The sequence below is a fragment of the Lonchura striata genome, chromosome 4 (assembly GCF_050655825.1).
Source record: "Lonchura striata isolate lonStrDom1 chromosome 4, ASM5065582v1, whole genome shotgun sequence".
NCBI classification, from domain to species: domain Eukaryota; kingdom Metazoa; phylum Chordata; class Aves; order Passeriformes; family Estrildidae; genus Lonchura; species Lonchura striata.
In genome coordinates, this window is record NC_140706.1 from 37,635,717 (window position 1) to 37,658,063 (window position 22,347).

Below are 22,347 nucleotides of genomic sequence, written 5' to 3' on the forward strand. Positions count from 1 at the left end.
AAAAGATACCTAATTTTTCTGGTCTTGTTCTCTCATGCACAAAAGAGAAATTGCTCTTTATGTTGAAGAATATAGGGTAGTTTGAATTATTATTAATGAGGCACAAGCTGTGGGGGTTATATAATACACTAATGACATTTAGCTCTTTTATGTAGTTCCAGTGTAAGTTCAATAGTGTAAGTCAGGAGGTTTTAATAAGAATTTTCCTAATTTTAATCAACTAAAATTCAAATCAGCTTTTGTTCTGAAGAGGAAGAAGCAGGAAGAAACAATGAGGTTTTGTATGAGAGACCTGTTTTTGATAATGTAGAGTTTAGGAATTTTGTTAAACATAAGCCTTAATTTGTTAGCCCTCAGGGAATTTTGCAAGCCATATATTTTTTCCTAGACATTGTGGGATTGAAGACTGGTAATGAATATTTTTTTCCACTGCTGTGCCTTTTATTATTTCTTGAGTGAGATGATTATTGATCTTCAATTAACTGATATGGGAATGCAGTCTAATTATATCGACATTTAGTAATATGCATTTCTAGAGTATGATTATAGATCCTTTTTGAAGTTGCAACTGACATTAATTATCAAATCATGTAATTTTTCATCTTCCAATTAAAAAAAATAATTTATCACTTATTTGCTGGTTTATACGCTGGAAAGTACACCTGGTGTCTGAAAAGTAGTTGCAGAACTACTGAATGCAGAAGCATTCAGTTTTTTCCCCTCACCTGCCTAAAATACTCTTAGTTATTGCTGAGCATACTTTATGGAATCACATGTGGTTTGTGTATATTCTTTCATGGAATGTTGACTATGGGAACCATCAAAACTAGCAAGTGCCCTGGAGGTAGGTGTGTTTCTCAACAGCTAGAAAAATGGTTACATGCCAGAAAACTTCTTGAAAACTTGGCTAGATGATTTGGATCTATTTTACCAAGTTGCAGCACTGCAAGCTGTGGAGTGTTAGTCCTCTAAAGTCGATCAAGTAGTTTATTCAGAATTTGTGCCAAGTCTTTGGGCGTTTAATTGTGCTGTGGCTCACTGCTGGTCTCATTACCGAATTGATAGACATGGTGAGGGGAACAGAACCTGAATGAAGCAGAATAAAATAGAGCTGTGAAGGTGTCTGTTGCAGCTAAAGCTTCAGGGTATATTATGTGTTCAAATTAGTAAAATGCAATGCTCAGCATCTTTAGAGATGCAGGAAGTATGGAACCGTGACAGCCTTGATATTGAGCATGAATAGGTTTAATTTTAAAGAATTCCAACTAATCATCTCCTAATGTGGATTTACAAGTTCTACCATATATAAAGAAATCTAGATGCCTAAAAAAAGATTTAAATTTATATTCTATTGATAGGTTGCATGAAAGATGCTCACATTCAGCTTTGATTCAACTAAGACATTTGTTGAATGTCTAACTGGGAGGGACAAGTAACTTAAGCTGTAAAACAGCTGAGAGAGAAATGTGAGAAATGTAGGTATTTTGTTGTGAATTATCTGGATACTTTAAAAAATTGTTGGGTAGAATTTGAAGCAAATGCAATTGTCATTTTTGTAAAAAAAAAACCAACTATAGGTATCAAAGCTCTCAGTGATGTTTCTCCAGCAGGTCATTTCTGTTTAGTGTTGGGTACAAAAGGCCTGTTTGGTCTTAAGAATGTGTTAATATATGACCAGAAAAAAAGCTTTAAATAAAATAGGAATATTTCACTACCATAGCTAGGCGTAACAATTTTGACTGAAACACTGTAAGAGTTGATCAGTTTTCTCTAGATTTGAAAGTCTTTAATTATGCAGTTCTTTACTGTGACTTGGCAGTGTACAACAGGTTTAAAGAGCTATCTTTTTATTAACATTCTCACCAAATGCAGCAAAGTAATAATCACACAGTGTAGAACTAAAACTCAGTTTCCATATAGGTTTTTGTTTGGAAAAACAGACCAAAAAGGGCAAAACCCTTTAGAAGTGAAGTGTTTGAGGGCAATTAAAATGACTTTCAATTATATATTTTCCAAACTGATAATACAATGCTGTGCATTTATATGCTGATGTGTTGGAAGTGCCAGGCACTACTTCAGGATATTTTGTTAATTAATATTCTAGTTCTGTAGGTTTTAGGAAGATTATGTTTGAAATTAATTCTGTTTCACTTTTTCAAAGGTAGGAGGTTTTTTATTACTCCTTTTGTGTGTGTTGTAACACAAATAGTTATTTTTGGAAGGGGGGGGAGGAAAAGCTTGCCTTTTGTGAGTGCCTTTTCCCAGGAGTGTCAGTACACAAGGTCCTGAAGAATTGTCTGGGGCCTTACAGAGCAGAAAGTAACAATTGCTCCATTGATTCTAAAATGCACAGAAGTCTGTAGGCAGGACCCCCATTACGATCTGTGGTGCCTTTTTACTGGGGTATTTGTTAAAGATTACCAATCTTGATAATACTGAATTTCAAAAGCTAACTCTTTCAACTAGAAGAATAGGAGAAAGAGGTAACAATAGCTCAGTGATTATGGTCTCATATTGTGCTTGCTTTTGTAACCCATGCATCAAAAGAAAATTTCCCCCAGAAGGGGTGCTTTTGGGTGCACTGCAGCTGAATTGTATATTATGTTTCAGCTTCAGGTTACAAAAATAATCATGTTATGAAGTACAGTCAGCAGCAGGATGCAAAATCTACCTCCTGGAAGGCTTCTGAATTTTTGTTGAGCCCTATCCTAAACATGTTATAACTAGAAACACCATTTTTCCTGTGCTGACAAGTTGCTTGTCATTTGTTTAATTAGCTGCCAAAACTGAAAAAAAGAGAAATAGAGACAAAGCTAACTCTCCAGTTATATTGTAAGAGTAGATAAAGCAATACTGGACTCAGTTGTTTTTTTCCACTTCCTTAGAATATCATGCTGCTTTTTTTTTCCCAGCTAATCAAACTCCTCAAACAATATTGATCATCTGTTGCTATATTTTCTCTTCTTATACAATCAGAATATGAATCCCCCACTTCCGCCACCACCTCTCTTGTCTGCTGCAATCATTGCATCGGCCACTTCTGGACCTCAGTCTACAAGTGTCATACAAAGGTCTGCATCAGGATCAACTGACCAAGTGGCACATTTACGACAGCAAACTCGTCCAAGTGTGTGAGTAAAACTGAAACTTTTCTCCAGTCAGAAAAATAGAATGAGATCACTTAACTTCACCTGTAGTTTAGCACGGCAGCTGGCTCTGTTCTGCTGGAATTGCCAAAAAGCCAAGCATGCAACTTATAAAAAAAGCATGCAGAAAGGTGATAACCCCAAACAGGCCCCATACTGAACATTGTTTATGTCTTAGCTAAATATAATCAGCTGTTGCTGTGTACAGAAAGAACTCACTTCAAAAATATAAAATATTTATCATGCAGAAGATGAATGAATCCTTACGTTAGCACTGAATACTGGATAATTCAAAAGTGTCATTTCAGTGGAGTGAATTTATTCAATGTTTTCCATTATGTATGGTATGAAAAGGCTATTCTCATATGGAATAATTTATGCCAAAACACAGAAAGTGCTGTATTTAATTTAGACTGTTAACATGTTACTGTCAGACTACTTGTGTCAGTTGCAATTGAAATTTGACTGAAGATTCTACAGTGCACTTAATTAGTGGGTGGCAATTAAGAATGAAGGCAGAAAGCTGCTAGTTAGCATTATGTCTTCACACTTGCAATACAAGCAAATGTGCGTCATCCTTTCGGGTGAAAATATTTGGTATATTAACATGTGTTGCTAGCAACATCTTTCTTCTTGAAAACTTCTTTGTGTGCAGCATGGGGAATAAGAATGATAAAAGAAAATGTAAAATTCAGGAGATGCGGAACTATCTAATGGGACGAGTTTGAATAAGGACTGGTTTTGTTCTGTTCTTTTATGTTGTCCCACCAGGCTTCCTCCCACTCCAAAAAAGCACCCTTCTTGTATAGCAGGTGCATCTGGATTTGGGCTGTTTCTTGGTATTAAGCCTTTTAACATTGCTTATGGATTATTGCACCTAGTGCAGTTCATCAAGTTCCCATTTCATTTACTCCCATCTTATGTCTTCAAAGACTTGCTCTATATGAGGATACTAATTAAATTTGGAGAAAATTAACTAAAAGGGAAGTTAATGAACATCAATTAAAGCAGATCAATTGCTTTTCCATAGAGCTTCAGTGTATGTGGCTTTGTAGATCGCTGCTGAATCATGTATCAGTGAAGCCTTCTGCTGCCAGCATTGCCTTTATGTGTTGCCTTTAAAGTGAATTTATTGCTTGCTGTGGGTACCTATCTTGCCTTTAAAGGACTTCTGTAGATATTGCAAAGTTTCTTGGGTGGACAGCTAGGAATAAAAATGTAATGCAAAAAGGAGAAGCATGCAATTAATGCTATTGTTACTGTGCACAAGAGAAATACTTTGATGAAAGATTCTAAAGCCACTTTTTTGCCCTTGGGTTTACAAGGGGAGTGGGAAAGACTAGAAATGCAAGTAACTGTGGATCCTTTTTCATAAATGGGGTCTAGCCATATACTTAATTGGCTACCTCTTGTGAAAAGCACATTTTAGAGAAAATGAGATTTATTGGAATCCTGTTTTCCATAGGCCTGGATCAATAATTGTATAGATGGTTCACATGGTTTTTAGGTTCAAATGTGGCAGAAAATAGAACACTATGGTGGTTTAAACAGTATCACTTTCTAATAATAGAGAACTATGCAGCCCTATTTGAAAATTTCCCTAGGGACATTCCAAGATGCAACTACAGGAGCTTCAGTTTTTTTAAAAACTGTTTTTCCTAAGAATTTTTTTTTAAACAAAAAATGCAAATATTCAAATGTTTCTCACCTCTCAATATGATTTCAAATTGACTGTATTATGCTTTAGTGTTGCTTGGAAAACATAAAAGGAAATAAACTTCACAAGTGAGTTAGCTGCTAATCACCTTATCCATAGACTTCATTTTCTAGTCACACATCTTTTTCTTTTGCACTGAAGTTTGCACAGGAGCTTCCAGTTTGGAGTTTGAAATGTGGATCTGACACTGATCTTTCACTCCCAGCTATCAGAACCTCTCCATTCTCCCCAATGCTCCAAATACAAAAGAAATGGATGTGTCACAAGGTGTAAGAGATACAAGAAGCAGGTGTAGGGAAAGAAAAGTGGGATACACTGGGATGTGCAGTTGATAAACACCTACTTAATTAAGATCACTAACTTAATTAAGAGGATGGACAGTCCTATTACAAGTCTTTTGCATTCCATTAAAGTACACTTCAGAGGATATTCCTAACTGTCATTGTTTCCCCATAATATTACCATAACATCTGTTTTATATTGTAATGGCGTGATGGATTATCAGAGCCATTTCTGTCATGCCTTCTCATCTCTGACTGAACTCTCTGTGCCAGAAAACATGATTGATGTTTTGAACTGTTTTAGTTTTATCATATGCATCTCTTTTCCTGTCTTTCAGGTATATTGCTATCTACCCCTACACTCCTCGAAAAGAAGATGAACTGGAACTGCGGAAAGGAGAAATGTTCCTGGTGTTTGAACGCTGCCAGGATGGCTGGTTTAAGGGAACTTCCATGCATACAAGCAAGATTGGTGTTTTTCCTGGAAATTACGTGGCTCCAGTTACAAGGTACAGTAAATAAACTAAATAGTTTAGCTAGTTTCAAATCCAAAATTATTCTGTTCTTGTAAATGCTACAATTGCAAAATAGACCTGTGGGTTTTAGTAACTAGCTTATTTTTTTCAGTTGTGTTCTATTGTTTGCTTTAAATTTTGGCAGGACAGTGACAAGTGCATCACAAACTAAAGTTCCCATGTCTACTGCTGGCCAAACAGGACGAGTGGTGACTATGGTCAGCCCTTCCACTGCTAGTGGAACATCTCAGAAGCTCCAGGGGAATGGTGTGGCAGTGAACTCCAGCACAGTGCCCACAGCAGTGGTTTCTGCAGCACATATCCAAACCAGTCCACAAACCAAGGTCCTTATGCACGTGACAGGACAAATGACAGTCAACCAGGCCCGAAATGCAGTTAGAACAGGTAAAAAAAAAAAAACAAACCAAAATTTGTGACCTGTGGTAGACAAACTGTAGAGTCCATCTTGACAAATAACTGGAGTGAGGGTCTGTGTAAGTATCTGCTGAGGTTTTTTAGAGCTTTTCCTAATATCATTATTTAGAGTTGAATGTTTTCTGAAATGACAGTCTGACTTGTTAGATCTTTTATTATTCTCCTCTAAGCAACTGTGTGTATGTACATACTCCCACTATTAGAAATTTATATGCAAGTACTTCAGGTGGAATTTTTTTTTTCTTTTTTTTTTTTCCCAGCAATATCTGGGATGGGGACATTACTTGAGCTTTCCCACTCATATGCAATTCATATAGTAATAAAAGTGATAAGAACATCTGAGTCATAGCTTATTTTTTTGTGTATTAACTGCATATGAGCTACAGAGTGCTCTAACTTAGCATTCACTTTTAAATTATCTTCTAACATTTTTAAATATCTTTAGTGTTCCTTTTCAGGTCTCTGGCTCAGGGTTGGTCCTTAGGCATTCCAGTTTGTTCTCTAACCTTGACTGCAACTTCTTTCAGCTTTGACTCTGAAACACTAAGGCTATACTGGCTTCAAGGTTCATATGATCTATGTAATAAAATTCTGTATTTCTGAAAGGTGTAACTCATCATTTAGTGTCTGGGGCAGGCCACATCATAATGAAACATGCCTTCTTGTTATTTAAATGCAGATCCAAAAAGATTGATAGTGGTGTTTTCAAGAGATTTTTGTTTGACAAATCCATGCACTCCTCTGTGGACTTGCCAGACTAAGAAAATACCACACAACTGGAGCCAAATCTGATCCAGTTGCTTCAAGGGCCTCAAAAGAAGAAGAAAAAAAGGAAAACTCCTATTTCAGACTATCCCAGTGTTCCCCCTTCCAGCCTTGAATTTAGGGTCTGTGCTCTCCTGACTGAGCGTCATGACAAAAGGGGTTTTTTTAATCACAGGATCCTTATTGGCAGAGCAAAAGAGAAAGCAAAAAATGGTAACGGTATGCTCTGTTATCCCCATAAGAAGGGTTATTTCTTATGGGCTCAAGATCCATGGATTAGCCCACTTTTCAGAGTCATGCATCTCCTAAAACACCCTGTGCATGTTCAGATGTCAGCACCAGGTTTGCTTTTGAAGGTAGGACATGTATATATGTCTCTAGTTATTTTATTTCCTTAATTGGCCTCATCTTCCTCCAGTCTGATCTGAAGCTGGAGCAGGTGTGTTAGTCCTCTGTAACACATTTATTCTTTGCCTTTAAATAAAAATAACCACCTGCTGCTGGCAACTGCTAAGAGAAACTAAGCAAAGCATCTGTACTTTCCTGCCTTGTAGGCACAGGTGGTTTCTACTCTAAAGCCTTCTTTTGAGCTGCCTAGGAGCTTGCAAGTGACAACACAAAGGAGAAATCTCCTGTGGGCTCCAGAGGCCTTTCTGTCCCTGCATCTCTGCACCGCTGTCAAGATGAATAAGCTTTTACACTTCCATTCAGCTGAGAATGTGACAACATACTTCCCACTGACTTTTCAGGTCCAAAATGACAAATCCAAAGGGACTGGACTCTCATCAGAGAGAACTTAACATTGGATTTTGCAAAGGTGTGCTCTTAGTACAAATACAGATCTGTCCCTTATAAGAACCTGAGCACTGAAGCAATAATGGCTACTTTATGTTCAAATGGTACAGAGAACTTTGTAGTAAACATCTGAAACATGATCCTCTTGACCTTTCTCTAGCACATTTGCTGAGTGTTAATTTTTGGGTGAGGCTTCACAGGTTAATACAGGGTTTCAGTCTCAGTTTAGCTCAGAGCTTCAAGGACCATTCTTCAAATGACCATAGTGAGACATTGCTTGACATCACCTTTGCTGAGGGATTATGCATCCTTTGATTGGTAGGACCTATAAAGAAAACATATATTCTGCTTATTTCATTAGGCAGAAATTTCATTAAAGGATAATCTCTATGAAAACAGGGTGACTTGAAGCATTTTTCCTATCAATTCCATCAGCAATAAGAAAACAAAATCAGAAAGCTCTTCTATGCTTGTCATACATAAATTACATATGAATGTAGACATATCTTGAAGAATAGCAGCTACTTCTAGGAAAACTAATATTGTTTCATGAACAAAAGCCAGCATTAATAATTGTTTTTGACCAAAAAAGTCCTTCTATAATCTCCTTACCTTTCTTTTAAAATGTTCATGCTACTCAAGAGTTGGGAAGGGTCAGCTACAGAAGAAGAGGTTATCAAAAAATTAGACATAGTATATAAGTAATGTGCCTTTTTTTAAATAAAAAAGAAAGAATTTGTGTTTCTCACTGCATAGATTGCAATTGGGTAAAATACTGTAGAATTGTTATATAAAATTTGAGACCTTTAGTCTTCGCTAGTACACTGTTGCTGCAATCTAACGGAATTACCAGAGGCATTTGTAGAAAGCAGAATGAAGAGAGCAAGTGCTGGAGGTTGGTTCCAGGATTTCACTTAAAACAAGTCTGAAACTCTATTAGTAGCTGAAAAATCAAAAATTGATACAATTGAGATGCACATGCACTGAGCTACAGGGATGACCCCTTCTTAGATGCAAAGTTTCAAAGTATTTGAAGGAGAGACAATGTGCTGTGCTGGGTGATAAATTTTGGCTCATATTGTTTGGTATGTCTGCATTTCATACCACCCAGTGGTGCAGAGATACCCAAACTGTTGAAATGGTCTAACAGCATGCATATATGATTGACCACAAGACTTTAATAGCAGTGTTACTTCTTGGAAGGAATAAATTAGTTCATGCAAAGCTTTGAGCTTCCAGCTTTGCACTGCATCCCAGGTAAATATACTCAGCCCTGTGCTATTCTCCAGCTTCCAGTGTAGGTGTTCCTTTTATTTCACAGGGGTATGAGTAAATCCACTTTCTATATTTAAACATCCCAAGAGACAATAGCTTACATTTTCAGAGAAAGCACTCACAGCAATAATTGCCACTGTGCTTATTGTTTGAAAGACCTGTAAAATCTGTTATGGATTTTGTGAAAAGTTTAGGGAAACAATCTAATATATTTATAGCAGCTTCTGTAAGGTGTGTTTCTTCCTACTTTGCTTTATATGTCCTGACAACTACATGTGGTATTAAAAGGAGCAAACAAGTTCCAGGCAGTATTTAGCTAGCTCTTAGGTATTAAAGTGTAATCTTCACTTTGCATCTGTCTGTATGGGAAGCATTTGATTTACCAGCTTGGATTTCTCCACAACAGAGAAGCTGCAGTGCTGTTATTCTGTTGCATACTGGTGCAAGTAGGGTAGCATATGCAACTGCTTTATTCAGGGGAAATAGATTTGGTGGTGTGTATCATGTCATTATAGCAGTATAAATGGAAGTTTAAAAGGCAAAAAGAAAACTTCTCGTGATTGATTAGCTGTAACACAATAACTGTACCTCACTTTGTGTGTCTTGTGAAAAGGTGAACTCTCACATTCCATTATTTTATTCCAGTTGCCTCACATAGTCAAGAAAGACCTACGGCAGCAGTCACACCCATACAAGCACAAAATCCATCCTGCCTTATTCCTGCAGCTGTGATCATTCCCCACCACTCTGTTGCCTCCCAGCAGCTCCAGCCCCAGCTTCCAAATACTGCTGCTTATGTCACAGCTGTGAATGTGAACCGCTCAGCCATCCCACTGGCATGTACAGCAGCTTCTCTGAATTCTCCTAACATTGCTGCTTCATCTTTGGAGGGAGATATCAGTGGAAAAACTGCAAACACTCACCCTGGAGCTCCTGCATCTCCAGAGAGTGCTTTAACAGCTGGTGGAAGTGCTGCTGTCAGTAAAACAGACAAGGATGGCAAGGTGGGTAGAGAATAAAATCATTCCCTTGAACTCTCCTATTTTCATCATAAAATCTTCTAAGAAATTTAAAAACACAACCTAAAAAACCCACGTGAACTTGCAGGAATGCAAAAATTTCATTCTAGCAAAATAAAATTAAAATCAGAATTCTTTTAGGTTACCTTTCTGATTAAGCAGGCACACTGAGATACATTGCTGAACACATTTCCAGCAGTGTTTATTGGACAAAAAAAGAATGCACATAACCATCTTCTTTAAATGTAGGACAGTGGAGTGTGTAGATTCTGTTTTCCTTCCTTCTATTTGAAGTATTTCCTGTGTGTGTCAACTCATTCTCACTGTTCACCAACTCATGTGATTATATTGTTAGAAAAATTCTTCTAGCTTTGTAATTGATTTTTTTCATAGTTGTGATATAGATAGGAAACTTTTTTCTCCTTGTGACAACTATCATTATATCTCAAATATTTTAGACTTAACCTTACTGCTCTTCATCCACATGTACTCCTTCGTGAAGTTTATGAAGATTTTAAACTGTACAGTAATGTCAGCCACTTTTTAGTTGCTTTTTTTATTATTCTTGAATGGATGTGCCTTGAGTTCGATTTTAAAATTACTTTAGCCATAGACATTGAAACCAGACTGAGGTGCCCTTAGAGAAAACTTACTTGTAGTTTAAGGTGAATTGTGCTAATACAGAATTGTTTTAATTTCTCTGAGTTTCTTTTTATCTTTGACATTTGCGAGACAGCACATTGTTGCTGAAATGGCTCTGTGTTATTGGAGACTTAGAAAAAGGACTGAGGATTTTTATTCACTAAATCCACTATATCCCAGGCTATCAAGAAACTTGCTCATCGCTCTTTCTTTTCTCTGTCTATGGTCAAATATTATTTTTGTCTCCAGGGCTTACAATCTGGCACTTCTCATAAGCACTAAATTCACTCAGTCAAAGGGTTGGTAAGAAGAACACTGCCACACCTTTAAAAAATAATACAAGAAACACAAAAGCTACTTAAATAATTCTCTTCAGTCTAGGTAACAGTCTTCAGGGATTCTTGTCTGGACAAGCAAAAAGAATGTTTACAATCCTCCCCTTTAGCAGAGCAGCAGAACACAATGCATTCCCCTTGGGGCGAATTTTTGTTAGATCATGAAGGTCTTCCATTACTGAAGAAGGATAAATAAAAGAAACTTACCTAAACAGCAGCTTCCAGAGTAGACTTTCCTCTCTGCTTGGTTTGAATTGATTCTTTGTCTTCCTAGAAACATCCATGTTAATGAAATATGTTACTTCATAGATTTCTGTACGGTAATACTATCTCCTCACTCGTTTTTCTAGACAACCTTTTGTGACAGAGCCATTTCAATTAAAGTTAAACTTTAACCTAACAAAGTGGAAGGACTTAGCTAGTTTATGATCTAAATTACTTACCGTTTTTCTCTTTAGAATGTTAATAGTTTTCTTGTTCTAGTTTTCATCCTCTCTCTAATGTCAAGTATGTCCTCGTAATTTACCGAGTCCTCTCTGAGCACGATGTTATCTATTAGAAGGAAATGTTCAACTCTGTATTGGAGAGCTTTGCTCTAAAATGGTGCACTGCTTTTGTTTTACAGAAAGAAAAAAAAGGTTTGCTGAAACTACTTTCTGGAGCATCCACCAAGCGCAAGGCCCGGCCGTCCCCTCCGGCGTCGCCCACCCTGGAGGCGGAGCAGGCGGCGGCCGAGCCGGCGCTGCAGGGCGCGGTGGGGCCGGAGCTGCCCGCGGCCGGCGCGCCCGGCCGGGCCGGCTCGGGTCCCGGCGGCGGCGAGCCGGCCGCGCCGGCCCAGGAGGGGCCGCCCCGCAAAGCCGGCCCCGATGGCGCCGCGCCCATCGCCCCGCCGCCGCGGCAGCCCTGCTCCTCGCTGGGGCCGCTGCTCAGTGAATCCAGGCCTCTTGTGTGCGAAAGGTAAATCATCCCGCCGGCCACACCTGGGCGAACCGAGAAAAAACCCGTCTCTGGTTGTAGTGTGTGTTAGAACTGCTTCAGAATGCTGAGATGAAACTTACTTTTAACAATTCTTCATTTACTTATTAACCAATATTTGTGTTTATATTTGTTTACTTTTCATGTTACTTTTAAAGTTTTTGAATGAATAGACACTCGTATGATGATCTAAGGTTTGGTAGACAAAAGAGGTCTCCTATTTTTCAAAACAGAAGCACATTATGTTCTTGCACTTATGAGTTAGTCCCGATTATTAGCAGTGTATAACTGCCAACCTAAATATATAGAGATGAGACCTTTATGTATGTGTAGGCTTCTTAATATTTGATTTCTTGAGCTTTTGCAAAGATACTTTTACTGCCTGAATGCCCCATGGCTGTGCATCCACACAGGCTCTAGGGTGGCCTCTGTGCTCTGGCAGGTGAGTCTGAAAGACATACAGATGTCTGGGCTCAGACTGACGGGCAGTTGCTTAATGCTCTGTGACTTTTATATCCACCTATAGTTTTTCCAGTTTCAGGTCCTCAGTAGAACATGGAGGAAGTGGAATTTTTCAAACTACAAGATACTTTATTTTTCGTGGTAGCAGACAACCAGTATTAGGAGTGTTATAGGATTTCTTTTGCAGCAGTTACAGGATTGTATGGTGTACAGAGGAAAAATATTAGAGCGACAATACTAACAGCTCTAGGACTGAACTGATGGAAGCTGACCGTTGTAAACTTTGTTTTGAAGCTATTAACTCATGGTGTGTGAGCATCCTGTTGTACTTCCAGAATCTTCCACTATCTTAAGCTACACCCGTATCTTAAAATCCAGACAGTATATAACTTTCTGCTTGTCTTTTAGTTCACTTCAGTCATACCTCTAATATTTTTAAAAGGTTTTATCTGTTCCTACACAATTTTCTTGCAGGAGATTTCTATTTCATACTGAATTTATGAAGTAGATTTACATTTATATGTGGAAAATAAAACCTGAAGGACTTTTCTTTTAGAATAACATCATTCATTTTCACATTATCATAAGTCTGTTTGGCACATTAATATGTTTTTGTGCTTTGAATGTGAAAATAATATTAAATTCATTCTGGCATAACTAGTGCATGTTAGCGTAAAGATCTTTCTATCATCACAAAAAGTAGTTTTTTCACTTCCACGATGGAATTTTTTTTCTCAGAACTACTTACAGAAAATGATGCTATATATTTTTATTGATCTAGTGAATAACATATACTCAAACATTCTCTCTATCCTTACTATTATTTAAGTGATAAGTGCTACTGAAGAAGCATTGCTACAATATAATTCTCTGTAGTTATGCAGAATAGTTACATTTTTGTCAATGTATTTAGACAGAATTTCATCTGTGTTCCCTTTATTCTTTTCGGGACAGGGTTAATTTTTTTTCCTGCTAATAGGCCCTTGCACATTTCCTTTGGCTGAATTTCTTAAAATATTATGGTTAATAATACTTAAAATTTACATTGTACTCAATATCTTCGAAGTACTTGATAACCATTGATTACTCTTCAGCAGTCTGGAAAATGTGGGGGGTAAGAATCATGTGGCATCTTCAGTGAAAATTTGAGTTGAGGAGGGAAATATTCATGAGGATAAGCTCCACAAAAAGCTGAAGAACAGTGAAATCTCCTGCTAGGATTATTCTGCTCTTACATCTCACAATTCCAGTCACAGATTACAGTGTAACTGTAGAATCCCACTTTAGAGAATTACAGTCACCTGAGATTCTGCAGTGAGGCTCATTCATTTCTTCTGATTCTCCAGCCAATACCCAGGTTGTTTTGGGGTAATTTCTTATGTTGATGCATTGCTGACAAGGCCAAAGATCATTGTGTTTTCTTTACAAAGATACACCCAACTCCCTGCAATTCCCAGAGTGAGACATGCTATGCTATGAGTATACAGGAATTTAGTTATCTAAGGAGTTTACTTTTTCTATATAAGCTAAAAGAAAACTTCAAGCGCTTTTCATGAGCTTTCTCTTTCAGAGGAAATATTGTTTAAATAGCCTGAAATTTTACAGTAAATATACAGCATTGTAATAATAAACTACCCAGCCCTCCATAATGGTGTTAGAGACTTGAAGTTGAACCTAAATATGCATCACTGCATATCCTAAATTATAAAATGAATCTTTCATCCAGTTACAGTGAAAGAAAAGCAGTAATTTTGTTCTGTGATTAAAGTGACCCTAAGTAGTTTGATCTGCCACAAAATGACTGGTGTAACATCTGCTCCCAGTGAGCGGGCCAGTGGCTTTACAGGGCAGCAAGCCTTGCCACATCTGGCACCATTTAATGCTGGTAATTAAATGCTGAGAATCACTCTGCCCTCAATAGGCGTTGGAGATCTGTAGGAGCAAGGCACCCACTCAGAAGACACAAGATCTGCACAACAGCAGGGCACACTTGAGTTGGAAAGTAAAAATTCTAAGGGCAAGGAAAAAAAGCTAAATTAAGAAGCTGAGTAATGATTATTTGTTTAACTTGTGTAATGGTAGTAATTGCAGCTTTCTGTGTTTCTCTCAGCTAAAATTTTCTGCATGTGAGAAGGTATTATTATCCACTATTTGATCAGAAAAACCACAAATAATTGTCCAAAAAACAACCACAATTAGGTAGGAATAAAAGCAGTATTTTTTGTCCAGTGAAACAGAAGCAACAAAGAAATGGAGAAACACATGAAAGATAGAATCTTTTCCATCTTACTGAAAAAGTGTGAGAAATGCTAATATTAAAAATGAAAAGCAGAAAGGAGAAATGTGAAGACAGACCACCACCCTCTTCAAAATAAAAAATAAATTCACGAATGCAAAGCAAAAGCATTGTGGGATATAGCCAGACACATTAAGAATATCAGCAGACAACCAGTGGCATATATATTGGCTACTTCTGGGAAGCTAAAGTACCTTTATTTTTATAATATTTACATTTGGTCACTAGCTGATTAAAAATAATTAGGATAATATTTGGAAAATTAATGAAAAATGTTATAAGACCATCAAAGAAAAATAAAACAAAGGAAAAACCTCATAGTTGTACAGATTAGGTGCATGTAAAATATTAGGTGACCAAAAAAGATCTACAAATTTGACTTTCAGTCATTGAAAATATTTGCAAATAGTAAACAGGGAGACAAACAAGGAAGTGTTTTCGAAGATTGAAACATGTGGGAATTAACATGTTCTTCCAGAACATAGGTCATGCTTAGTAAATATGATTATTTTTCTTCAGGGACCTTGCAATGAACTTTTGAGCTGAAGGATAAGCTTTTTATTCTGCATGAAATTGGTAGTTTTGGCAATATATTGTAGATGATGAAATAAATAATGGAAAAATAGTTTTTGTTTCATAGTTAATCCAGGGTGATCTGGATCTAGCTGTGTGAATGTGTGATGGGTCTGGGTCTGATCACCTCTGTTTGGGCAAATAGGATTTGTAAAATGTGGCAGAAATTTTGAAGGACACGTGATTTACAGGTGCAAATCCTGATAGGTTTCTTCTCATTAAAAATTGAAAAATACACTAAAATAACACCTTAAAACCAGGGTTATTTTGCTCTGTTTTAGACACTAGATTTTAAGATGAATATCAAAATAGTTGGGAAACTAAAATTTAACAAGAAGTACCAAATTACTGCAGAGGTTGTTGGACACTGTATGGAATGCTCAGCACAATTGTTTCTGTGCTAGCTGGTGATCCTCTAGGGAGGACAAAGAGAAGATGGGAGCAAGCAGCAGCAGGGAACAGACTTGTCTGTCAATGCAGGGGAGCATAGAGGTTACTGACAGACAGAATTAGAAACTAAAACCAAGCATATTTCAAGTCAAACAATTACAAGGCAGTGTTTGACAGACTGCAAGATGAGGCAGGCAGATATTCTTTCTTGAAACTCATTTTTTTAACAGACTGTGATGTGTGCTGGTTAATTTTCAGCCTGAGAGCAACCTGCTTGTTAACAACAGTAGGAGTTCTTCATAGCTTTATTGCAGTTCTTTATGCTTCACTATCTTGCCCTTGTCCTGCCTGAGTAAAGGCTGTTGTTTTAACTCAAACACTTTACAGTCTCTATTTAACTTACAGTCTATTAAAAATATTTGGCTCTCACTTCCTAAGTCAGCATTAAAACCCAAGCTGCCCAAAGCAGAAGTTAGTAGTGCAGGTCTAGGTTGTATGCAGGGCATTCTGGAGCTGCACACTAATAAATCTTGTAATTGGCTTGGTAGCTTTTATGAAGCATGAATCTAATAACTCCTGTGCTCTGAAATCTGGGGATTGCCATCACTGAAACAAAGTCATGGCTTATAAGTCACTAATAAATAACATTTGACAACTAATTAAGTCCAAATATGTTTTGCTATACTTATTTCCTAAGATACTTCAATTATTTACAAAGTGCTGCTACTCTTTTCTGACTATTTTTTATTGTATGGACAGAATTTTTGTTTGATATGTTCTTAAGCAAAACATTCTACTGTAACACAGTATCTTTCTCTGCTTCAATATTACAGAATTATAACTTGTGTGTATTGAGCTACAACTGCCATTCCTTCCTTTACTAGACTATATCCTGTTACTTTGTATTTTCATCGGATTGTTAATTTATTTTAATCTGTTAAAAGAATAAATTATTTTAAGCTTTTTAAGATAATAGTTACCTTAATCTATGAAGTAATGGAGTTTTACATTGCTGTGAAGCTGTGGAAGAAGATATTGAGTGGTGTTATGCATGTTAAGAACAGAAAAGTGTAGCCTCTTTTTAATGCACTCATATTTATAAAGTGATTTTACTGTGAGAGACTCAAAAAATACACTTTATGCCAAGTGCTTAAGAAATTTAGTTGAAAGTAGTTTTTAACATAGTACACAAGTTGAGCAGCTGTGTTCAAAGAATATGTTCTAACTTGAGAAGTATTTAAAACAGCAAATCAAATGTATAGGTTTTGTTGGTTTCCTCCTTGTTCTCTCACTTTCCTTAAGTGCCATCTCTGGAATAATAAGAAATTAAACAGACACTTGTAAAATTATGCCTAGCTACTGTTGTGAATGCTTTGATTCTTGCTGAATCACAATGACTGAAAGAGTCTGCAAATTTATATTGGAAAAAATGTGTACAATTTTCTCCTGTTATTCAACCATTGTCTGTATTTTACAGGGATCTTGGTAAAAAAAAATCATAGAAGATGCATGAATTTGCTTTAAATTTATTATGTTGCTATTGTTATTATCTGTTCAAGACATACTTTTAAGTTTTTACATACTCAGCAAACAGTTCCAGACAGTTTCCTGTGTTTATAAGCTTCAACGGGCAGAGAAATATTTTTTAAAGTATTGGGATAAAAAAAAGATACGGGGGATAGAGGGACAAAAAAAAAAAAAAAACAAGAACCTAAATGAAGGTGTTTTTTTTTTCTAATTACACAGGTACAGGGTTGTGGTATCCTATCCTCCTCAGAGCGAAGCAGAACTTGAACTTAAGGAAGGTGACATTGTTTTTGTCCACAAGAAGCGTGAGGATGGCTGGTTCAAAGGCACTCTGCAGCGAAATGGAAAGACTGGCCTTTTCCCTGGCAGCTTTGTAGAGAATATTTGAGAAGATTCATTCCAAGAGCTTCAGATCATACTGTACTGTAAAATAGCACAAATACTTTGCCAGAAAAAGCACAGTCATGAAATATTTTCAAATGACTGTAATGTAAACAAAAAGCTACATATTTTTACAGTGTCTATAGCACAATTACACCAGCGAACAAAGGAGATGAAGGCATCTGCTGGTTTTATCACTTTGAATTCTTAAGTGTGATGTGTGCCTTGTACTGTCTGATTTATTATATAGAGGATTTTTCCCCCAAGTATGTTACATAAATGAGCAATTGTTTACAAGGCTGTAACTAATTTATTCTTGTTTTCTTTTTAAACTTGAATTTTGTGTAATAGCTAAAATTCTTGTGACTATGATTTTAACAAATTATTAATTTATGAAAGAATAACAAAGGGGAAGCTGGATTCTCTCCTTATGAGCAATCAATTATATCTGATAAAGAGCCTCCCATTTATCCTCCGGACATTTTTCCCCTGCTGTGTCTGACAGTGGAGTAAGTCTCTGTTGTATGAGTTAATGTTGAGTGGTGGTGATGTGGCGTCAAATAGAATTTGCCAAATGGGGAAAAAATGTGTATTTTCTTCTTTGGACAGAGAAAAAAAAAAAAAAGTCAGTGGTGTTCTTGAGTCTAGTTTTACTTCTTCACGAATCACCTAAGTAGAGTAATGTTTCCAGGAGGCAAAGATGTATGTGAACAACTGAACAAAACCATCTCGAGGTTAGGATCATCTCAAGGTTAGAAAAGAAGAAATTTAGGAGTGCCAACAAGAAATTCCCTATATATCCTCTAGTCATGTAATAGCTTGGCTATTTGAACAAAGGTTAGCTTTGTGTATTTGGCCAGTTCTTTGGGCATTTAGTGCTCAGGATCCAACAAAATTGGAAGGAATGTTAAAGCCCAACACTTAGAATGAACATAACTTGAAAACATCTGTTTGATAAGACTGAATATAAAAATAAATTTATAAGTTGTACTTAATGTCTAAAAATGCCTAAGATGTGTAATTTGCTGTTTTCTTCTCAAAATGATCTGCATGGCCAAGAGATGTTTAAAATGTCTGAGCAGTAGTGGTGGTAAGTGATGCACTTGTGTTAAAGTAAAAGGCTGTATGAAACACTGTGAAAATTTTACTAACTTCTTAACCATTGCTTCTTTGCTATGTTCTGACTTTGTCTTGCATGTGTTACTCAATTCCTGCAGTAATGTAACTGTGCATGGTTGGCATTTTCCATTCCAATTTCCTGTTGCTGGGTTATTTTGCTCTGAAAGTTTCCCAAAAGCCACTTGACCAAAACTAGTGAACAACTTGCCTTCAGCCAGAGAAGGTGTCCAGTGTTTGAATCATTAATAGAATTTTTTAATGTCCTTGCAGCTGATGGACAGAAAGAATGCAGCCTGCAAGAAATATGTTTTTAGTCTTTCAGGGTTTTTTTAGAGATTTGACACTGGTGAACACACACGCTACTCAGCTGAACTCGGTTTTCTATTTTATTGCTTGATTATAGCATTTAATGGTGATTTTTTTTTCTAAGACACTGAGCACCATCATCTCCATTTAAATCCGTTTAAATCTGATGTAATTTGGCTGTTACCCAGCACTTTACAAAGGGATGCCAGTAAGGTGATTCAGTGTCACAGAGAAACAGTGATCTGTTAAATCATTATAACTTTCTTAAGAAGTTATGCATTGAAAAGTATCAAATGTTAATGACAGAGATTTCTTGCAATATCAGGTAGTATCATGATGGTCTTAAAACTAAAAAATATATCTATAAATATATATAGTTGGACATGACAGCATTCCCAAATTAACGATCTCTTTTAAACACTGTATCATTCAGTTTCTGCATTTTTAAATGTTTTAAATAGTTTACTTGAATATTCATGTAATATATAAAGGTTTTGTGAAATTAATTTTAGTTAGAAAGAGGCTGATATCAGCTTTTGTCAGCATAAATTGGCACTAGTGTGTCGTAATCTTATTTTGGAAAATTTAGTGCATTTTATATTAAAGACTACTAAAGGTTAATTTTTTCTATCTCTACTCTCCATATTTTAAACTAAGTGACTAAGGTACCTCTATTAATAGAATTTCATGATGTAAAGTCAGTTAAAATTCAGCTGTTAATCCAATAGTTCTGTTAGATGGAATATATTTTTAATTGATTTTTTTAACATTGAGTGAACATTTGTAAAAAGGGCTTATTACATAGCAGTGCAACAATGACAAAAATGCAGTTTATCATGCCTTTTTTTGTGATCTTTTGGGGGTTATTTTTTGGTTTTGGCTTGGGATTAATTCAGTGTAGAAACAGACAAACCCTGTGCATTTGCTTTGTGTAATTCCATTAAATTTTTTTGTAAGGTATTTTATATCTATGTTTGAAGTCCGGTGAATGTTAAGTGTTTGATTTATTATGTTAAATTTCCAATCCTAATAAATATTTTCTTAGCAAACAGCTACAGCAAATAGTGTATGCAAACATTAAGCATAAATTACTTAAATTTGCCAATAAAATTCCCAGAACTTAATTTCCGAATTCCTAGGAGGTATTTCTGCTCATGGAGAAAAAGTCTTCAGATTCCATAATGTAAGAAACTTGGAATGATGACTATAATGCAAAAACTATAGAGAGAACTGAGGACCTGGCTGATCTTTTCCCAACTCCTTATTTCAGCGAGTAACTTCAGAAAAGGGTGGGTAACTCCATCTCAGTCTCTTCATGACAGACCTAGTCTCACCAACAGCATAGCAGGTGCACAGTGTAACTGCTTTCCCTAGAGGAAGAAGTGTCTGGTGTAATGGACCTGCTGTGGATACACTGGGAGAGGTTAAAGCATCTGCCTCAACTTCCACTGTGGGCAGAAGTGTTGGGTGGCAAGAGACTCATTTGCCTGGAGAAGTTTTCTGTGCACAGCAGTCATGCAGCAACTGGCTAACAAGGAGACCTTGATTTGCATGTGGTTACATGTCTGCTATATGCACGTGGCTTCTGGGAAATTGGTGGAAATTAATCCTAAAAGTGTTTGCCAATGTTTGAGACTTGCTAAATGTTGCAGCTACTGCGATAAGCTCAGTGTCAGTAAGACTGACAAGCAGAACCTAAATTGTGCTGGCAGTGAATGGTGTGGCACTGGGCGCTCTCTGAAAGAAGGAGCATCTCGGCTAATCTTCATTAATTAAGGGGGATGAGGTGAGGGAGGAAGGCAACACAATTTGTAGAAATGCAGAATGGAGAATATAGAAAAGCAAGATTTATTTGTTTTTTCAGAACTGTGGTCTGACATCAGTGCATCCATAGGAGAAAAGTGCACAAACTACACAATCGTGGCTGTGTAAGATTGTTTTTTGAATTGGGTTTTTTTTGTTTGTTTATTTGTTTGCTTATTTTGTACTCTAATTATTGAGTCATTCTAATAATGTGTTTAACATTTGTCTTGCCAAAGGTATATGAAATCCTATTCACCCTCACTTCATTACCCCTGCCTTATAGCAGTAATGACAATTATGATAGTTTTGCATAGGCTTAAAAATATGGCTTCTGAGCATTCTGGCTTTTTTCAGAGAGCTGGCAAAGTATTATGTCTGGCTGTTCTTTCCAGTAGCTTTAAGCAAATGTGTTTAAAGGTACACATTGACCTTAATGAAACACTAGAATCCACTTGTCTAGTTAAAGAGATTTGTGTCTGGCATTACTAAAACTCCTACAGTGTAGTCACTGCTTTCTGTAGGATATGCCAATATTCTTTGGATTTCTACCATGCTTCTGCAATATGTGTACTTCTCAAATCATGCTCAAATGCTCATTCCCTGCACTTGGTAAATTATGGTAAACCTTAAGCAGATTTGAAGCTTGACTTGAACAAAACCAGTGTCGTAAATCTTTTGAATAAAAATAACAACAACACTACTAATAATTATTTTTAATGGCATACTTGCAATATTTGTATATAAGAACAAAACAGCTGAGAATGCTGATGATGAATGATGAGAACATGGACATTAGATGTGAGGAAAAATGGGAAAGAGAAAATTATTTGGAAGACCTCTTTATGGGACCTGGATCTTAACTAACTTTTTTGTCATTTGACCTTAATTACTAGAGTCAAGCTCTGTGAAAGGACCTAAGAGGAACTTGGATATCTAAAGCTGAAGATGCAGCCCTCGTTTTTTATCCAGTCTCTTCAGTTTGTATTTGTTTGGTGCTTGTGTCTAGAACTGCTGTTCTCCTCTCAAATACATTTGAAATCCAAAGCTAAGCATCTGTATTTCTGAATTTAGTTGCAGGTTTGCATTAATAAACAGAGGTAGTGTCCACTTTATACATATTTTATGCAGTAACACTAACATTAGAGGAATGTCTTGGGAAATGCATACCAAGATGGAATGCATCCTTCTTCCACAGTGTCATCCCAATAGCTCTACCTTTCTGGGAGACAAACTTGTTAACAACCTTGAGGTAAGCACCTGCTCTTGAAAACTTGAGGTGTCACCTTTTTGCATCTGTTTCCTCCTTTTCCAACTGACGATTCCTGTGCTTCTGAGGTATGTGGTATAAAATTTGCTTTCAAAGTAAAGGCTGACTGGTTTTGTGAGTTTGAAAAGAGATTCTGATGGATAAGATCTGCCTCCCAATATGATCATCAGGATCTAAACCGTTCTAGGAGAAATCTCCTCGAACTTGCCTTCTGTGGGTGAGAGACTGAACTGATCCGTTTTAACAGCTGAAGAGCATTTTGTTCACAATCACCCTGGTACAAGGAACAAAACAAAATGAATTTGCTATACCAAACCTGCAAT

General features: G+C 36.7%; 1 protein-coding gene and 1 long non-coding RNA gene across 5 annotated transcripts in view; one reads left to right on the forward strand and one right to left on the reverse strand.

Moving 5' to 3' along the window:
- Positions 1 to 21,801, forward strand: part of SH3RF1 (SH3 domain containing ring finger 1) — an 85,597-nt gene extending 63,796 nt beyond the window's left edge. For 3 of the 4 annotated variants that reach the window (XM_021555577.3, XM_085577992.1, XM_021555560.4), the window contains exons 7-12: positions 2,977 to 3,131; positions 5,483 to 5,653; positions 5,805 to 6,064; positions 9,575 to 9,933; positions 11,551 to 11,882; positions 17,368 to 21,801. In XM_021555577.3, the coding sequence (XP_021411252.3) occupies positions 2,977 to 3,131; positions 5,483 to 5,653; positions 5,805 to 6,064; positions 9,575 to 9,933; positions 11,551 to 11,882; positions 17,368 to 17,536 (1,446 nt within the window). In that variant the 3' untranslated portion in view covers positions 17,537 to 21,801. Of the gene's footprint in view, positions 1 to 2,976; positions 3,132 to 5,482; positions 5,654 to 5,804; positions 6,065 to 9,574; positions 11,377 to 11,550; positions 11,883 to 17,367 lie in introns of those variants that run through there. The other variant, XM_085577993.1, reaches the window with a different exon arrangement.
- LOC146767594 (uncharacterized) lies at positions 1,765 to 11,500 on the reverse strand. Its single transcript, XR_014954788.1, has 3 exons — positions 11,369 to 11,500; positions 11,133 to 11,195; positions 1,765 to 7,979 (listed from the first exon to the last, which is right to left on the reverse strand). It is a non-coding gene; the product is annotated as an uncharacterized LOC146767594 (long non-coding RNA).
- Positions 21,802 to 22,347: the final 546 nt, after the last annotated feature.